This window comes from Schistocerca serialis, chromosome 2, assembly GCF_023864345.2.
Source record: "Schistocerca serialis cubense isolate TAMUIC-IGC-003099 chromosome 2, iqSchSeri2.2, whole genome shotgun sequence".
NCBI classification, from domain to species: Eukaryota; Metazoa; Arthropoda; class Insecta; order Orthoptera; family Acrididae; genus Schistocerca; species Schistocerca serialis.
This window is the reverse complement of record NC_064639.1, coordinates 373,748,576-373,769,010: the sequence shown is the minus strand read 5'-3', so window position 1 is coordinate 373,769,010 and position 20,435 is coordinate 373,748,576. Positions and strand designations below refer to the sequence as shown.

Genomic DNA, 20,435 nt, shown 5'->3' with positions numbered 1-20,435 from the left:
TATCTAGTTTCAGTGAGCCACACTGCTTTTTTACAAGTGCTTCACACACTGACACTGTTCTGAATGCCTCAGAGTTAATATCACTAGCATTTTAACACTCTTGCCTCTAGGGACACTTCTTTGGATAAGATTCCCTACAGCTATCATAGTCCGTATTGGATGGAGAGTCATCTTACTTGAAGACTTGTATGCATGCGATAGTTAGTTACCTGGGAATCAGTCTTTAATGTCTTAGTGCACACATGTCATTTAGAGAAATCCTACAGAACTGAAACCTATGGCCCAAGTCTTTGATGTCACAGACTAACTGGTCACAAAAACTTTCAAATTTTAAGCTTCACTGAAACTCCACGATCAAGGCTGGTCTTCTCCACCTCTGCCTGTTGCTGGAATGGTCAAGGGCCATGGAGCCTAAACTATAGGCATCATCTGTTCCAACATGCATCACAATTTGTGCCCTTGATGGCTACAAGAGCAGCCTCAACAACAGTCTATAAATGGAACCTCCAAGGATACACACAATGAGAGCACATCCCATCTCCTCCTGCCATTTCCCCCAGGGGTACAATTATTCATCCGAAGTTTGAACTACTGATGATTTACAAACTTACTATTTTTACATTTATCTCCCCTTCATGGAGTGCCAGATTTACCAACAGTTTTCACGCTACAGAAAAGAGCCATACAAATAATAACTACAAATAGCAGCCAAGCTCATTTTAAAGATCTGTTCAAAAACACTGGGGATTTTAACTGCACCCGGTGAGTACATTTACCCACCAGTAGTGCACATGAAAGATAACATTGGTAACTACTACTCAAACAGCTCTTTCCCTAAGCTTCAAACAAGATACAGACTGAACTTATGTTCACCAAGGCAGAATAAAGATAAAATTCAAAATAGTATTTTCTACCAAGGAATGAACTTGTGTAATAAATTTCCCTAGGAGATTACACAGATGAGCAGTTAGAAAGTATGTGCTAAGCAATACATTCCATACAGTGGAGGGTTGCTTAGATGAAATAGGCAGATAAAAATGTAACACAAGTAAATAATAATAATAATAATAATAATAAACATTTATCATTTCATGTAGGTCTTTCACATAATGTACTTTTATTTTTGTTTTCTGGAAAGCTTCACTCCCTAAGCTACACACTGTAAAGGGGATAGGCAAAATAATGTGAATATCTGTACTTACATCTACATCTACATCTACATCTACACTCCGCGAGCCACCTTACGGTGTGTGGCGGAGGGTACTTATTGTACCACTATCTGATCCCCCCTTCCCTGTTCCATTCACGAATTGTGCGTGGGAAGAACGACTGCTTGTAAGTCTCCGTATTTGCTCTAATTTCTCGGATCTTTTCGTTGTGATCATTACGCGAGATATATGTGGGCGGTAGTAATATGTTGCCCATCTCTTCCCGGAATGTGCTCTCTCGTAATTTCGATAATAAACCTCTCCGTATTGCGTAACGCCTTTCTTGAAGTGTCCGCCACTGGAGCTTGTTCAGCATCTCCGTAACGCTCTCGCGCTGACTAAATGTCCCCATGACAAATCGCGCTGCTTTTCGCTGGATCATGTCTATCTCTTCTATTAATCCAACCTGGTAAGGGTCCCATACTGATGAGCAATACTCAAGAATCGGACGAACAAGCGTTTTGTAAGCTACTTCTTGGGAATGGTTTATTAATAAGGGGTTGGACCCCCATTTGTCTGTAATACAGCTGCAATTCTTCTTGGATACTGGCATACAATGAGGGTTCGGTAATGTTCAAATCAGAGGACTGTGCCGGCCAGGGAAGATGCTGCAGTTCAGTTGTGTGCTCCTCATACCACAACTATATTGTCCTGGCTGTGTGAATGGGTGCACTATCATTCTGAAATGTGGCACCACTACTGGGTAACAACATTTGAATCATGCAGTGCACCTGACCATCTAAAATGTTAACATAATGTCTGGCTGTAACACAGCCTTTGAGAGTAATGATGGGACCAGCAGAATACCATGATGTGGCTGCCCACACCATCACACTTCCACCTCCATGCTTAACCACTGGAATCAAGCAATCAGGATTGTAGTCTGCTTTTGGCGTTCTCCAGATGTAAACCTGGCCCTATGTTAGAAATAACGAAAACGTTGACTCGTCGGACCACATGATGTGTTTCCACTGATCAGCCGCCCATGATTTATGCTCCTGACACCTTGTTTTACACTCCTCTGCATTGATGGTTGTCACTAAAGGTTTTGGTATAGCAACTCATCCATGAATATTCCATTTATGGAGTTCTGAGTGGACAGTGATGGTAAATACAGGGTCTCTAAGTGGCATTGAGCCCTCCAGTCACTTTAGCCACTGTAGTTTTGTGTTGTTTTGACAGAACTCTTGTTAACCTACAAATATGCCTGTCATTTAGTTTTGATTTGTACCCACTATTACGTTTACATGATGATGTCTTTGCAAGTTTTGTGTAGGCTGTCATGACTGTTGAAACAGCTGCTCTTGAAACATTCAATAAGTTGGCTCCAGCTAATCGGGCCCCCACAATTGGTCCTCTTTGGAACTCTTAGGTCTTTCATGGCACATCAACTTCAGCCTCTGAATGCAAATACAAAGTGTGCACTACTCGTGAACAACCTGCACTGATGCCTAGTTTGTGCTCAACATGCACAGTCCAGCATAACACGTGCCTTAGCTGCATTGTTGATCATCAAAAACAACCATCCCATTACTACCGCTGTTCACATTATTTTGCCTGTCCCTGTATAATACTAACACCTTATCCACTTTCTGAGTCCAGAGTGTCACTCATTGTAGGCAGATGCTGACACACTTTCTCAGACCATGAACTGGGAACATGCAGTACACAGAGTACAAATGAAACATTGTCACTATTGTCCTGATGTCAGCTGACGGTATGTATAGTGTTACATTATTAAATACTGTGTCTAGTGTGTGCAATGACGGAGTGATAAATGAATTAACAGTGTGGCACTAGCCTTTTATATTATTAACCCATTGACTTACACAGCTGGTCACAGGTTTCAAGCCCATTGTTACATTGCCAGCTACGGTACAGTCTGAGCAGCTATAGCTTCTTCTTAGTGATTCTTGTATGTTAATAGACTGTATGGCATGTTACAGTATAATCCCACTTTTACATTCCTTGAATTAACATTTTCCCATTGTTTATGACTTTTATCATTCCCGTCAAATTTCCGATGCCCACAATGTTAATTTGCACCTGATTTTGTGTCAACATATTTATAATTTTCCCACTATTTACACCTTAAGAAAAAATGTTTGTGAAGAAAAAAATGATGCTGGCATGATGTTGGCCATCCAGTAGTGTTTACAAATATTACACGGTTAAGTTCCTTGACACCGGGGAGCTCTATTCAGCAAATCTGAACCGGTAAATGGGTCCAATTGGAACAATGCCATATCTCCCGCCACTGCCACTTGGCATGGTGGCTGGTGGGAGTAACTAGTTCATTTGAATAAAGATATCATGACAAATTACAACCATTTCCAAACTGTCTACTGCACAAATGTAGTTTCCTGATTATTGTGATCAGTGTGACACCTTTGTCGAACCATATTTACTGTGTCTCGGCGTTTGGCCACTTTAAGCATTAGTTGATACCATCATTCACTTTGCATTGCTCAAATGTTTTTTGTTTAAACACGGTGCCGGTTACATATTTTTTTCATGTTGAACAAAACATGTTTCAAGAATTTATTCTCATTGTCAAGTGCAGTATTTATTTATGTATTTTTGTGATGTTATATAAACAATATGAGTGATTTTGTGTGTGTGTGTGTGTGGGGGGGGGGGGGGGGGGGGGGGGGGGGTTGTTTGGTTTACACATAACTGAGGCGGCACAGTACCTGCTAACCTCAAAAGAAGACAGCACTGCAAGAGATGCAGAATAATACATATTCAAACATCACACAAAATACTTATGTACATATCTGCACTTGACAATGAGAAAAAATTCAAAATGTGCCATGCTAAGATGAAAAAATATGTAACTAGTGCAGTATTTCAAAAACATCGATTACGATTTATGAAATTGAGTCAGACATTCCTATTCCCCCGTCAAGTTATCAGTTCCAGCTACATCAGCGGTTATTAGATAATAAACCTTTATGAGATTATAAACAAGTCCCTGAGAAGCCTTTTGATGCCTGTTATGTACATATACCATACATAAAGTGCGAAAATTCAAGGGGGTATTCTACACGGAACTTTTACAGCTTAAAATGTTATTTTCCACATTTTACATTTTCCCGCATTTTTCGTCATTTTTTGAAGTAGCTTGAAAAGTGTAAAAGCAGGGTTACACTGTATATACCACTGGAAATTTGTGAAATCTATCTATTTAGTGGTGTATAACACACATTTTTTGAGTTATAAGCAATCGTTCAAGTTTTGTTAGCCTCCCAATCCTTATCACGAAAACAGCCTCAAAAAATTGTGTAGTGTGCAAAGAAATGAAGAAGGAAAGTGATACATGGTACAAGTGTGAGAAACATCTACTGGCATTGCAAAAACTTCAAAAACAGTATTATCTTCACTCCTCGCCACTTCAGTAAATAGTAAGGGTAGATTTATAGAGAACTCCTATCAAAAAATTATATAATTTTGAGAATAGAAGTGCAAGACAAAATATGCTCATTTTTGTTAATTTAAATAGCAAATTTTGGGTTGTCGAACATGGGGCAAAATATTAGTGTGTCAATGGGTTACATAACTTCTTTTCACAACAGTATTATACACTAGGGATAAACTGAATGAGGTAGCACTGTTTTAAATAGGCTGGCCTTTTATTTGGGAGGATGGAGATTGCAATCTTCAGCCACCCAACCCAATTCAGATTTTCCTAAATAACTTCCCACAAAAGCCATCCTATTATAAGGGCCACGGCTGACAGCCTGTCCCACCCTTGCCAAACTAGACTGGTAAGTATGTATTTGCTTGTGTAAATGAGTAATATTATTCTTTGTTTTCTTAGATTACAATACCTTGACCTTTGAAAAAGTGGTTTATGGATGAATAAAACAAAGTCAATGATGACGACTGTGAAGATGACTGGAAGCACGACTAGTCAAGTGAGTCTCACTAGCTTACGTTCAGATCAAGTACAAGACAGCACCTCATACTTGTTGGTTAGGGAGATGGGTCTTGTCTTTTAGTTTAATGTATTCAACTGCAAATGGCTCACCAACTAGATAAGCCAACTGTGTCTCCTGGCCAGTTTCCCATACACCATTGTAAGATGTTCTGGGGAGGTGCAGTGCTACCCTCACCCATTTGATGTGTTAAGCAAATGAAGGTCAGGAAAGGATGATAGTACTGAAAAACTACCTCATCATACCAAAATGTGACTTACAATGTGCCAGTGTAGAGGCCCACATAAAGCAGCTCCCAAGCGTAAAGAATGCCCTTTACTTCACAGGATCGCAAGCATAATCATTAACTGTGTGTGTGTGTGTGTGTGTGTGTGTGTGTGTGTGTGTGTGTGTGTGTGTGTGTGTGTGTGTGTGTGTGTGAGCGAGAGAGATAGAGATAGAGAGAGAGAGAGAGAGAGAGAGAGAGAGAGAGAGAGAGAGCACAGTATTCCCACTTTTGAGAATCAAAATCTTAGGTTACATGGAAGTGATATCATGTTTTGTCCACTGAAACTATGGCTTGTATTCCACTTACTACATTTCATTATATCAGATGCATAGCTTTTACTTGTTAAGTTGTAATTTTTCCTTGATCTATGGAAAATAGTGTACAGCAACTGATGTAATGACAACACCCCTTTGTTAAATATTTTTAAAGAAGTTCATGAAAGTTTAGATTCTGATTTCCAAGTAAGTGTAGTGAAAAGGTGATATTAAAAGACATGTCACTGCTGTTCAAAGGAATTTTTGTTTCACTAATTTAAACAGGACTACCAACATCAACAGAGCTGCAATATACTGCCCCTTAAGCTGAATTCAATAGGAGGGGACTGAGTACATCTGAACCTTCTGCGTGGGAAAGCTCTAACTTGAAACAGAAAAACTTTGACATGTCATATTTAAAATCTTTTCCATACAAGGCATACTGAAATTTTTGTACTTGCTCTAATGCTTACCTTATATTCCCATCATATTTTGTAGATGCACTAAGTCTTGGTGGTTCAGAGTAACACGATAGAAGCTAACTTTGAGTTAATAATACAGTACTCTTATAAAGTTGGAACTGCAGTCTCTCCAAGAGCCGAATAATTCATTTTACAAGGGTTGTTTGAAAAGTTCTCTGAACGGAATAGAAAAAAAAGTGCTTAAATCACTGAAACTTTTTTTATTTTTCAATGTAATCTCCTTGTACATTAATGCACTTGGTCCACGATGCTCCATTGCCTTGCTTCCATCCGGAACAAGCGTCTCCTCCAGGCCTGCAAAATAGTTGTCAAATCCAGCTATCAATTTTTCATTTGAAGTGAATCTTCATTCACCAAGAAAAATTTTCAGAGTTGTGAAGAGATGGAAGTCTGATGGAGCCATATCAGGTGAATAAGGCAGGTGTGGCAACAGTTCATACCATAGTTCATGTAATTTTGCCATGGCAACAGCAAATGTGTGCGGGTGTGCATTGTCTTGATGGGAGATGACTTTCTTCCTTGCTAAACCTGGCCTTTTTAAGTGTATATTTTGTTGCAATTTGTCTGGGAGGTTCGCATAGTATTCTCCAGTAATTGTTTGCCTGGTGGAGAGAGAATCTACAAACAGAATCCCCTTCGCATCCCCGAACACTGATGCCATGACCTTTCCCGCTAAAATAATTGTCTTTGCTTTCTTTGGTGTTGTAGAATCAACATGTTTCCACTGCTTTGGCCATTGTTGTGTGTCTGGGGCATAGTAGTGCAACCAAGCTTCATCTGTGGTCACAAACTGGCACAAAAAATCTTGTTCGCTTCTCCTAAAAAGGGCCAAACGTTTTTCGATATGTCTATTCTCATGCATTTTCGACCCAGAGTCGAGTCGTGGTATCCATCTTGAAGAAAAATTTTTCATATCTAATTCTTCAGTTAAAATGTGATATACCCTTTCAGGTGACATCTGGCAAGCGTGAGCAATTTCATGCACTTTCAATTGGCGATCCTCCATGACCATTTTGTGCACTTTAGCAATGACTTCTGGAGTAGTGACACACCTCGGCCGACCACTACTCTGATTATTATCTAAGCTCTCCCAACCAAATTTAAATTCATTTGTCCACTTGGCAACAGTTGAATATGAAGGAGCAGAGCCCGAGTGTATTTTGGAAATCAACATGAATGTCCTTTCCTTTCATACCTTTCTCTTCTAAGCACTTAATCACTGCTTGAATCTATCTTTACCATCTTCATAAATCACTATGCAGGAACAACAATAGAGCCATATCACTGCCACAGCTCTCTACCAAAAGCACTGATGTGGCTTGTGTTTACAGGCGACAGTGCAATCAATATCATGCGAACAACTTGTTGCACTAGCATTGACCTCTCGTGGTGATTCCGAGAACTTTTCAAATCACCTTTGTATATTAGCCTAGCTGAAATGAAGGTTTTGTGAATGTATCACCTGCAAGCAGCAGTGCTAATACCTATGGCAAGAAAATGTATACATCACACAGATACTCTAAGCAAAGAATAGGGATTCAATGATTACACTTTGAGGAACTCTGTATCTATGGTGTTATTCAGTAGAAGCAGTTTTTTTCATTATTTAAAAATATTGGGGCCAGAAACATCAATAATTTCTCCTCCATTCACAACACAAAATATAGGCTTCTGCGTGTGTACCCATTTAGTGCCACTTGTTTACAAGTTCTACAACAGAAGTTTGTTAAGAGAGACATGAAAAATATTTTACTCATGTCAATGAACAGCAATGTGAATCTAAGATATATGAAATGAGGGATTTGTTGCTACAAGGTAAATGAAAAGTAATACGTTACTGAATACAAGGATGCTCTGTATTACAGGATACTGAAAAACTTTCCTTTCCCACTTTGCTTCCTGACTAAATCTTGTTCTGTAACTGCAACGCTAAACCACTGAATAATTGTAGAATGATAATGCTTTAATTATTTAATGGTCCAATGATTAATACTGCCCAAAGACAAAATCTGCTTCAAATGAGTGAATAACAAGTCTCACCTTGATGAGGGCTGCAACAGTGTAAACTTGCCTCAACCACACAGGAACATTACACCAATGTCCAGTATTCAGTTGTTCCCAGGTGAAATCCAGAACAGCATCTACATAGCCACTGAAAAATAGACAACATATGGTACACATTTCCAGCATTATGAATATAGAATGAAATGGTCAACAAATTTCACAAGTAGCAATGATATTTTCTCTTCACTGTATGTGCTGTAATGATTGGAAAGGTATGTATTATCTAGCTCATTTTCTTTCATCTCCTAGATACCACAATAAGTAAGCAGTTCTTAAATTATGAAAAGTTTCCCAACATTTATTTCTCTGGACTTTTTTTGTAGAGGATGTGTTTTGAAACTTTTAACACTTAGATAACTCTTTATCTTAGTATTAAATGAATCATCTGTAGATAACAGCACTGTTCAGTAACAAACTGAAGCTCTCAGTAGGTCCATGTGAAGTGTGCTTGGATAGCACAAGTGGCAACACACCACTAATGATTCAGAGAGCCAGTTCACTGGGCATCTGTCATTTGAAGATAATCTCAATGCAACAGCACAGAAATGCTCTAACCATATGGTACCAGCATATAATTAGTTTATCCAGTATCAATTACGAAAACTGCAAAATAACAGCCAGCAGTAAGACCAAACATTCTTCAGAAATGTAATTTTTACCACATTATGAGACAACTGGTTCAAACGACTAATTGTACAGATCACCGTGAAAGAAATACTTTACAGCTCCTGGCTACAGTCCTACATGGCTTTAAAATGAGGGTAGCTGACATCTGTTTACAAAAATGATACAAGACTGACAGGATCTGTAAGCATATTCTATGCCCAAATGCTATGACATTTCTGGAGGAAAAGTCACTACCAAAAAATCGTAATCTTATACTCTCACAACTCTCAGCTATTTAATATTTCTGGTGCTTTTTGCAAGCCTTTTTTCTTTACTATAGCTGCATTTTAGCTATGAAGTACCAATAGTTATGCAATAACAGCTGATTAAATTGTTTGTAGCAGTAAAATTGATCTTTGCCTGTAAAAAAATTTGGTGAACTATTATTGTTGCTCACTGTGCATGCACTGGGCATAATATGAGGGCAATGCCGAAAGTTTTTAGCAGCCCGTAAACCGTAAGGCGGAGGACAATGGGGTTGTTTTCATTCAAAAGAGCGATGTTTTTCGACCTTGGGATGTGCACACACAGCCCCTGTCTAGCGGTGATACCCCCCACAGTGCGGTAAGAAAGCACAGACAGTGCTGAGTCGGAGACGATGCAGGATGGAGCTGTTGCGCCACGACTTCCGCGCCATGATTTTTTACTATTATGAAAAGGGTTTAAGTGCCGAAGGATGCCATTCTTCTTTGCTGCGTATTTTTGGTGAAGCTTCCCCTTCTAGGGACACAGTTGGGAATTGGTTTCGCAAGTTTTCGAGAGGTCGACAGTCAATTGAAGATGAACCTTGTCCCAGTCGGCCAGCAACAGCTGTGACTCATGAAAACATTGATAATGTGAGGAAAATGATCAAAGAATATCCACATCTTACATTTTGCGGCATTGAAGGGACCCTAAATATTGGCTCAACAGCAGCACAGACCATCGTTCATGGTCACTTAGGCCTTACTAAGAGATGTGCCTGTTAGGTGCCACATTCCCTGACAGAAAGCCAAAAGGAGGCGAGAGTGGACTGGTGTCGTTTCATGCTCGAAAAATTCAATGGAGGGAAGTCCCAAGACACCTACAATATCGTCGCAGGTGATGAAACATGGGTCTACCATTATGACCCTGAAACGAAGAGACAATCTTCTGTGTGGTGCTTTCCAGGGGAGGAACCACACACAAAAGTTCGACGAAGTTGGAGCTCTGGAAAAAATATGGTGGCAACTTTTTTCACAAAGATCAGGCATCTCACCTCTGTGAGCTTGGACACATGCCGTACAGTCAATGCTGAATGGTACGTGAACGATTGTCTTCCAAAAGTCATCGCCACATGTAAGTCACAGCATCCAAAGTCCAAGAGTGGGCACCTTCTGCTGCATCACGACAATGCATCTGCGCACAGGGCTGCCAGAACGATGGACTTTCTGGAGAAGGAAAAAGTGCTAGTGTTACCCCATCCCCCCTATTCACCTGACCTGGCCCCCTGTGACTTCTTTCTTTTCCCTAAGACTAAGGAAAAAATTAGAGGGCAGCGGTTTCCATCAGATGAAGAGGCCATTGCAGTGTATGAGAGTGCACTAAGTGACATCCCAAAAGAAGCTTGGACTGACATTTTCTAAGTGTTTTCAGAGAATGGAAAAATGTATACATGCTAATGGAGAGTATTCTGAAGAATTGTAAAAGTCTTTTTGCAAATAATTTTTTTTCACACATTCTGCTAAAAACTTTCGCCATAGCCCTCGTATACAGGGTGGGAAAAACAAAACTGACCCAGAAAATATCTGAAAGGCTGACACCAAACTGACCCTGGTTAATGAACAAGAGAACTTTCCATCACAGAAAATAATGCTGGAAACAGTTATTTCAATGCTCTAACCAGTTGGTGTTACATTTCTGCAAATGTAAATCTATCTGCCATGTGCTCTGTTCCAAGTCTCCCACTGTGACACTCATCTGGATGAATGAGAGTAGACATGGCCAGCTGAATCCAACATAAAACAGTGCCCACAATAAAACAGCAAATGTTCACTGTCAAGTGTTAGCACTATTCGTAGAAAACATCTAGGAACTATTTGCGCAAGAGTTTAAGATGGGAAGTGTTTTGGTAAAACCTCCAGCAAACCCTGCAAAACAAAACCTGGTAGCAACATGGCACAAAACGTGCTCTGTAGCAAAGAAGAGCCATAATTATCTGAACAGTGTAACCACCAGAAAACCTTGGTTGAGTGAAGGAAAGCCTGGAACAAGTCCAACGAAATCTCAATGCTGATTTATCTGTGCAACTGGAAATTAAAAAAACGTCATGTCAAAACATTATCAAAAACACTCTGCACTTACAGCCTTACAAAATTTACTGTTGTTGACGAGTTAAAGTGCCCAGGAGAACTTTCCCATGTTGAGTTATGCCATTGATTTCTAGGCAAAGTGATAATGACTTTTCAATCAACAGCTTTTCATTTCTTCATGTGAGCCCTGGTTCAGCTTGTCAGGCTGTGAGAACTCATGTAATATACTCCGTTGTGAATAAGAAAATTCCTATCAGTACTTTGAAAAGTCATTGGACAATCTCAAATTTCTGGTGCACAATGCATGATGTCTGCATCGTAACATGCCTCTCACTAAACTGTCACTGCTAACCAGCACATCTGGAAACTGTTTAATCCGTATGTGGATCAATTCATAAAAGGTGAATGACTGTATGGATATTTTCAGGAAGACAGAGCAACAGCACACATGGCCTTGACAACCTGGTCAAAAGAAAGAAACACTGGGTTTAACAACCTGTTGACATCGAGGTCATTGGAGACAGAGCACAATTTAAGGAAATCATGGAAAACCTAAACCTGGATGGCCAGATGCAGGTTTGAACCGTCGTCATCCCAAATGCAACACCAGTGTGCTAACCACATCACCTTGCTCAGCGACAACCTCGTCATGAGAGCATGAGGTAATTGGTGAAAACAAGACAATCGGTGGAAGGATTGTAGTCTCGTGGCCACTTCAATTTCCTGACCTATATCCCTCCGATTTTTACCTGTGGGGCACTTTGAAGAGTCAGTTGAACTCAAATAATCCTCAAATACTGAAGAACTTACAGAGGAACAATGAAAACATTACTGCTGCTGTCCTTAAGGCACAGATGCTAAGCATGTCTAACAATTTATAGTACATTGAAAATTTCAGTGTGAAGTAATGCGCTGTGTGTGTTAGCACATGGAATGTTACCGAATTCAAATATATCTTTAATTTTTTGGGTAAAGATCAACTGCAACAGTAAACAATATATTCTGTGGTCTGAAATTATTTGTTGTCAATTACAGACTTTACTGTACATACCACAATCAGATTCTTAAAGAACTCTTAAATCATTATTTGACTAATTCAATCAATTTAATTAATCTACTAAGTGAAACTCGGAAATTGTGAAATAATTAACTATACTGAGAGGATGAGGACAAGTAATGCAGCACCATCACCATCATCAATATGGAACAATGGAGTCACAAGAGGTTCAGGAAAATCATTCATTCAAGAGACAGCTCCATTGATTCAGATGCAAAGTTGCAAATAGTAAATGCTGATGAACGGATGGAATCTATTTCCCTAGTTTTCCAGAAATGTGTTTACTGCTCTACCTCACTGTTCACTGGTAACCAAAATTTGATCATACACAGTAACTTCACCAAAGTGCAGCTGGTTCATAGAACCCAGTATATTACACTCGCTGATGAACACTAAACAGAAACAAAAGTAATGTCAGGTGTCCCCCATCCCTGAAGAAAGTGTAATAGTTGAAGTTCAGTTCTCAAACAACACCACCTGAAAGCTACCCTTTGTCATTGCAGCCACTCCTCTATTATGTGTTGTCCTCTTCATTTCTTGATAATTTTGACTCCCTGAACCTTCAAACACATCCACCGCATTTTTCTTTCTTGGCCTCCCATTTCATTTCACCCTGGCAATTTTTTCCATTATTCAGTCAAATAATGTTTGCAATACTTACCACATCACTGACCAGTTAATGATGGTTAAAATAAATAGTGTACTTGTGGATTTGGTAATGATCCATATATTTCCCAATATCGGATCAAACTTGGAAGAAGTGGAGGAGTAATTTCATGTCAATTCAACAAAGCACTCAACCCGATTCACTCAGATTTCTTTCAATTTGGGGCATCCAATGATACAGATAAGAGATGGAAAAGTACCAGTTTGCAGAGGTATATGACAATTGTGAAGAAAGTTATGGGTCTGCAAAGTTTGGAAATTGTACGACATTTACAAATGTCTGTCTCAACATAAATGATTAATTCTCGTTCTAAGTCAGAAAAGCTAATTAGTAGAGCTTCACATTGATGCAACAAGATGGGTTTCAAAGAATTTTGTTGTTCAAGGTCATTGACCTTAATATTTGATCTTGTGTATCTCTAAACGCCATATCTTCAATTTTTTGAAAAAATATATAGTATTGTTTCAATATCTTACTATAGATGTAAAAATTAAGATGGCGCACCAAGGCATCACACCCAAAATGTCATCTATGTACATCGCAACACTAACAAAACGTAGTAAGCAACTATGTATCTGTTTTTCTCCAGAACAGCAGCCATACCAATAACCGATTCTTCTTTGCTCACTGAAGAAGCAGAATACAGTGGAACCTTGCATAGCGAGCATAATTCGTTCCAGGACCTTTCTCGTAGCGTGAAACACTCGTTAGTGAAAATTTATCCCATATAAATTAGTGTAAAATACGATAATGCTATCCATCCAGGGAAAGCACTAAAAATTTTAACTTATTCATGCCATTTATTCAAAGAAAATTACATGTACAGTATTATGTACCTTATTATCTACAATACATAACCAATTCTTTTTACCAGGAAACTATTCATCTGTTTGTGTCGACACTTCAACACTTGGTAAAAATGCGACACAGTATTACTGTCAAATTTGTAGTGCACATAGCCACTGCTTTATTGAGGTGATGACTTTCGATGTATGATGTAACCATCTCCCACCCTTTCAGCGTTTCTCTTATTGCACCAGAAGGTTGCTGCTTTGTTGTTACTGCCACCAATTCCTCTGAAGAACACTTCTCCACAACTTCCTGCTGTGAAACACATTGCAACTCCATAAGCTCTTTGGTGGTTATTTCTTGGCTGTGATCTTCCACAAGCTCATCAATATCATTCTTATCAATTCTGGTCCCAAACTCTTAGCTAAAGAGAATATCATTCGCTACAGGCTCCACAGGTACTTCCTCAAATGCCTCACTCACATTCAACAATGCACTCCAGCCAAAACTGCTTCTAAGCAGAAGTGAGAGTTCTCTTGGTAACCCCTTCCCACACCTTTTTGGACATCTTGACACAGGGAATTATGTCAAAGAGATTTCCAAAACTCATAAAGTGAGATTGGTAGCTTCAGTCAACTCAAAGCAATTCTCTAACAGGGGGTTGAGAGTAAAGATTCTTAAAACTAGAAATATTCTAGTTGGTCCATAAGATGGATTAACAGAGTGGAGTTGGAGGCAGAAACTGGATTTTGATGAACTGAAGTTCTTCAAGGAGGTGATCTTGTAGGGCTGGAGAATGGGCAGGAGCGTTGTCCATAGCAAGCAAGACAGGGAGTGACAGATTTATCTCAAGCCGGGGACCAAACACTTCATCGATCCCATCATAAAGAAGACCACGTGTCACCCAAGACTTCTTGTTGGACCTCCACATCACACTTAACCTGCTCTTCTGGACATTACACTTCTTTGAATGAAAACAAGCAGCGGTTTAATTTTCAAATCGCCACTTGCATTGGCACATAATAGCAGTGCGAGACGGAATTTCACTGGCTTGTAACCGGGCAATGCAGTCTCCTCTTCTGTTATAAAGTTAGGGTTTGGCATCTTTTGCCAGAATAGACACATCTCATCACAATTAAAAGCCTGTTGTGGCAGTTAAACCTCAGAATCAACGAGTATCTTGATGTTGCTGATGAAGTTCTCTGCTGCCTTTGTGTTGGAGCTGGCTGCTTCACCATGCCTCATAATGCCATGGATGCCAGTTCTCTTAAACTTCTGGAACACCCACAACTTGCAATTGCTTTTCATTTATCTATATAAGGAGCAATCTTTCGACATCATCCAGAATACTAAATGTTGTTTAGACACTCTTGTCACTCCCTTTGAAGTATCTATCTATCTCCTTAATCTTTTCCTTGGTCTTGAGGATACGGCAAATAGTTGATGTAGACGACTGTAAATGAATGCTGAATCAGCAGGGCTCACACCATGTTCGCATTTTTCAACAATTTTACGTTTCATTTCTAAGATAATTTTTTTCACTTATGGTCATCATCTTGCAGCTTTATCTTTGGGGACATTTCTGTGAAGGTTATTAAAATTTGCACACACAAAAACACAGCAAGAACACAACTTTAGAAAAATGTGTGATCACAAGCTCCGCTAAGATGGTAGCAGAAAGAGCACAAAACATCGACTGCAGTACGTACTAAAGACATTGTGTTCACATATGCCACAGCCGACAATAAAACATCAACATCTACATCTACGTGATTACTCTGCTATTCACAATAAAGTGCCTGTAAAGGGTTTAATGAACCACCTTCATGCTGTCTCTCTACCATTCCAATCTCACGTTTGAGAGTGGAACGGTAGAGAGACACACGCGGGAAAAACTAGCACTTTTTCTGTACGAGCCCCCGATTTCTCCTATTTTATCGTGATGATCAATTCTCCCTAGCTGCCTCCACTCATTTCCGATGGAGGAAGAGCTCGAAACTTCCACAAAATGGTGGCCCATGGTGTTGGTGATAGCAATAGGGTCCAAGATAACCATCTGCTACTGTCAGGCCGGAAATTGGGGAATGTATCTTGGTCCCAGAGAGCCATCGGAGATTGGCCCACATGACAGAGGAAGAGGTGGGACTGTTAAAAGTACTATTGAACAAAATCCATCTAGCTCTTTTGCTATCCCAAAGAGCGCGATGACACTTTGCACGGGTCTGTTTATAATGAATGCAGTTTGTCATCGTAGGACAACGGTTAAAAACATGGAGAGCACGTCTCCGTGCGCGAATTGCATCGCAGCATGCCTCAGGCCACCAAGGGACTGGGACATGATGTGGTAAAGAGAACTCCAGGGAATGGAACGTTCTGCAGCAGTAAGGATAATGTTTGCTAGATATTTCACCTGGTCATCACAGCTGGGAAAATCTTGCTCTTTGAAGGTCGCCAGGGAGGAGTAAAGCTGCCAGTCAGCCTTAGTAAGCTGCCATTTTGGTGTGTAAGCAGGTGGATAGCATGATGCCCCCATGAGATAGAATGCCGACCTCAGGGGAAAGGCCAAAACGAATCGATAAGTAATGTGAAAGCTCAAAGCAGTCGTGAGGGTGCAAGTTCATTTCCTAAAAGCAGAGTACAAGGGGATGCTACAAGCAGCTGTAAATCCTCTTTGTGGGACCAAAGGCCGCGAACGTTCCACTGGAGGACAGTCATGATGAGGAAGAGATGTAGGGGGGTCAACTTGGCATCTGCCAAGTGACAGCCGGTGTAGAGTCGCTACTACCCCGGTTCCTGCTCCATGGGGTCCACAGAAATATCAGCTTGCTTATATCCACTGAGAAAAATGTAAGCCAAGTGTCACCCAAATCTGAAATGGTGGGTGAGAAAACACATTTCAGTTGCCTAAATGACCCTCCATTACTCTCCAACAGCCATCATACCTGCAGGAAGATGAATTTTTGTAACAGAAATACTCTTACAACCTGCACAAAAAATATGGAGAGTTTACTGAAATCAGAATAAACACAAAAGGGTCATTCCACGTCAAATCATCCAGAAATTTTAGGAAATGACAACCATTGTCACACAAATCCTTGAAATTTTGGGTAGTGGAAGTTTACCTAGACATATTCAGATTCCCAAAATGTAAATGTTGCAGGTAAATTACTTTTTCACTTATGATAAAAAGAAGTCGTATAGATTGAGGAATTCAGGCTTTCACAGATGAGCTCTTGAGCTCCTTTACAATTTAAAAATACAATAGCTCCTACAGTTCCTGCAGTAGAAGCTTGATGTTTTTAGTTAAAGGGAAATGTTTATAATTTTATAGACATGCTTCTTGTAGTGAATATCCACCATATATGTCTCAGAAAAAAAATTGTAAATAATTTCTTTTAAACAAAATCCATGAAGGTCATAATTTTTTAAGGCACTGCCCCCTCATAGATACCGTTGAAAAATTTACAATTTTATTATAAATATTCCATTATGTCACACAAAAAGAATCAGTTTGTAGAAATAATGGAAAGTGTGAAAAGTAAAATTTTGACACATTTTAAGCAAATCTCAAGTAAAAACCGTCTTCTGCCCTCCAACTAAAACCTCAGCACTTCTTGGCAGTGTTAAGGAAGACCTTGGTTTACATTAATCAGGGGTTTACAAAATACTGTGCCAATGCGGTAAGGAATACATAGATCAGACAATTTGCACCATTGAAGACCGATGCTGTGAACACCAATTGCACAAAAGATTGCAACAGCCTAATAAGTCTGCAATCGCCGAGCATTGCCTGTCAGAACTACATGGCATGCACTACGACAAGACCGAGGTCAAAACACAGACTTCAAAATATCAGGACTGTATCATCAAAGAAGCTATAGAGATCAGAGTAAGAAAATCTGATCTGAATCGTGACAGCAGACATTCCCTTAACCAAGCTTGGGAACCAGCCATTACCTGGATTAAGGAGAAGGCAGAAATATCCCAGAATGTACTGACTTCGAGGTGAGGAGGAGGAACCTCCAAAACACCGGCAAACCTCCCTGGGCACGGACCTTTGAGTGAACACCCAGACGCGGGCCCACAAGCTGGGCGTCGAACGCTGGCGCAGACGGCCAAGAGCGCGCCCACGGCGTGGAAGGCGGAGGGATTGCCTGAGGGAGGGTGAATTGATATATACCTCATGCCTGCCATCCCTTGACAGTATATCAGCACACCTGATGGTGGCAGAAAAGTAGACTGCCGAAATATTGTGTCCTTTGTACACTCACACCAGGCTGTTCACCCGAGATTTATTTCGTCAATATGCTATGTATTTTTACATTGAGTTAATTTGGTTATGGCAGAGGTAAGAAAGTGTTCATATGACATGTAGTGTACATGTTACCTTATATTTTAAATTTATAATTTTGTTTCATAGATTGCAATTTTATTCCATTTGGACGTTGTTATGTGTACTTAAGTTGATGTCTCTTTGGTAATAATTGTACCTCTCTCCAGTATATATTTTTTTCCACCAGTGCCATTCATTTCTGTTTTTTTGTGTGATGAAACTTTATTACTTTAGATCACTTTCTAATTTTTTCAGTGTTTTCCAGAGGGGGGCAATTGTCCAAAATATTTTTTTCTAATTTAACAATAAAATTAAATAAAATTAATTGTACAATTCTAACATTTTCAGAAACTACACGTGCCAAAGGATATTCAGGGAAAAAACTGTTAGAATACCATTTTTTGTTTAAAAACTGCAGCTAATTTTCAAATCTTTACAGTTAGCTTTGAAGTAATGCATTGCACCAAACTTTCAGCAATTGCTACTAACAGAATGTATATAAAGCAATAAAAATTGGCAAGAGTTCATGATATTATAGACAAATGCAGTACACAAAATCTCCGTTCACAACTAGATAATGGGTGTCATGGCCTGGATGGCTTGACATGGAATGACCCAAAACTGGTATCATATAAAACTAATACACAATGTTGTCCTGTGAGCCCTACATTGCACTATTATACACACAAGATAACTCGTGATTTTGCAACGGGGATGTTGACAGTGGAGATAAAGGGCAGTAGGCCTATCCCTTACGTATGCTTGAAGCCGTCTCTCCTTCCAAGCATGAAGTATCACACTGCATTCTGGGTACAGCGAGACTATATAATATTACAAGAAAGTACATACCAATGTAAGTCAAGTAAACAACATGTGGACAGTCTTTCTTAACGCTTTTAACTCACAAAAGTCCAGTAAAGCCAGGTAACCCACGCTTTTATCCACACTATTTGACATCGTCCTCCCCCAACCCTTTCCCTGATTATTTCCTGCATTAATTAACTATTTAGCACGAAAGTCATAACCAGATGATCACAATATTCCCACTTCATTTAAAACAACACATCACAAAGGTACAGACTACCCCTACCTAATAACAATAAATTGTACTCAGATTTCTATAACGACGTTCTTATATAATGGATATCCTGACAACCTCTTTTACTGTACCGTGTGTTGTTGTGAAATACGATTACACAACAATATTGCTGTAACGTATCAAAAGCACTGCTCAGACACCTTAGACTGAATGTTAATTATTCGTGTGAGACTTTTTGAAAAATCTGTGACGATCATTTTTACCGGCAAATTCCATATAATGATGGTAAAACTGCGATCCATCACGTGGCTACAGCATTACCCTATAAAACAAATAAGCCATCTCCAGCCCTCCTGAACATAAGGCAGTACAACTTTATGCGTAATTTGTTGTAGAACTCTTTTATATGCCAGGAACATGTTGCATGTGAAACAGCTTCTGACAACTGCAGTACAACTGTCTCTCTTAACATCACTCAACTATTAAAATCAACAGGCAAACTCCTTTGTTGTGAACTGTTTATCCTAGACTGAAAACATGCTGTTGATAGATAATGCAACAACCGATAGTAAAGCGCCTTGCATAAAATTTTGCAAGTGCCATAACCCCTCAAAATTTGAATACACGCATTGACAATCGTTTCCTCCTTTCGCAACGCGAATTGCACAACGAGAGAAGCGACTGCAATCGTAAGACACAACTACCACAAAAATAGTAACCTACCTATTCTGATGATTAAGTGCCACACGAAGCAGGTAAAGAGTGGCAGGGTGTACTTCTTTTGGCAAAAAAGATAAAAGATCGTCCGGAATGAGACCACCTATCAACTTCACTATAGTCTCCATTCCAAGTCAGGTAATACGACAAATAACAGATCACATACACAAATTCTTCTAAAATTCTCATTACTGCTCACATGCGTTTCAAATTGCGCCCGCAAATTACATCTCTGCTCGTGATAGATTGTTAGAATCTCTGGACCAATAACATGTAGATGCGTAAGGCGAAAGTACTTTTTTTCCTATTATCATATCATACACATGGCACCCGTACAAGCATAACATAACAGAATCACAATGACGCAGATAAAGTGAGATATAAAACTGTTACATAAAAACCGTGGTCCTTGTGATGTAAAAAGTTATACCACAGTCTAACATAACAGTCGCGACACTTCGCCTCGATTTTGTTGCTTTCAGCGCCAGCAGCGCCCCAAGCGGCCGGTAGGTTGAACTGTGAGTTCGGCGCGATCATGAAAGCGAATAGTGATTGTTTATTTTGATTTATACAATGGTTTTTACCATCGGGAGCGTTTGTAGCGCAATAAATTGCAGCAGCAACAGGAAGAAGACACCGCAGCTGTCTTTTTAGCTTTCCTAAGGATCCTGAGAGGTAAATAC

General features: G+C 39.6%; 1 protein-coding gene across 2 annotated transcripts in view; it reads right to left on the bottom strand.

Moving 5' to 3' along the window:
* The window catches only part of LOC126457188 (bifunctional peptidase and arginyl-hydroxylase JMJD5), an 88,269-nt gene extending 68,187 nt beyond the window's left edge, over window positions 1–20,082 (bottom strand). Inside the window, exons 1-2 of one of the 2 annotated variants that reach the window (XM_050093277.1) lie at window positions 19,759–20,082; window positions 8,191–8,302 (exon numbers count right to left, since the gene is read on the bottom strand). In XM_050093277.1, coding sequence (XP_049949234.1) covers window positions 8,191–8,302; window positions 19,759–19,880 — 234 coding nt within the window. In that variant the 5' untranslated portion in view covers window positions 19,881–20,082. Of the gene's footprint in view, window positions 1–8,190; window positions 8,303–18,752; window positions 18,805–19,758 lie in introns of those variants that run through there. The other variant, XM_050093279.1, reaches the window with a different exon arrangement.
* Window positions 20,083–20,435: the final 353 nt, after the last annotated feature.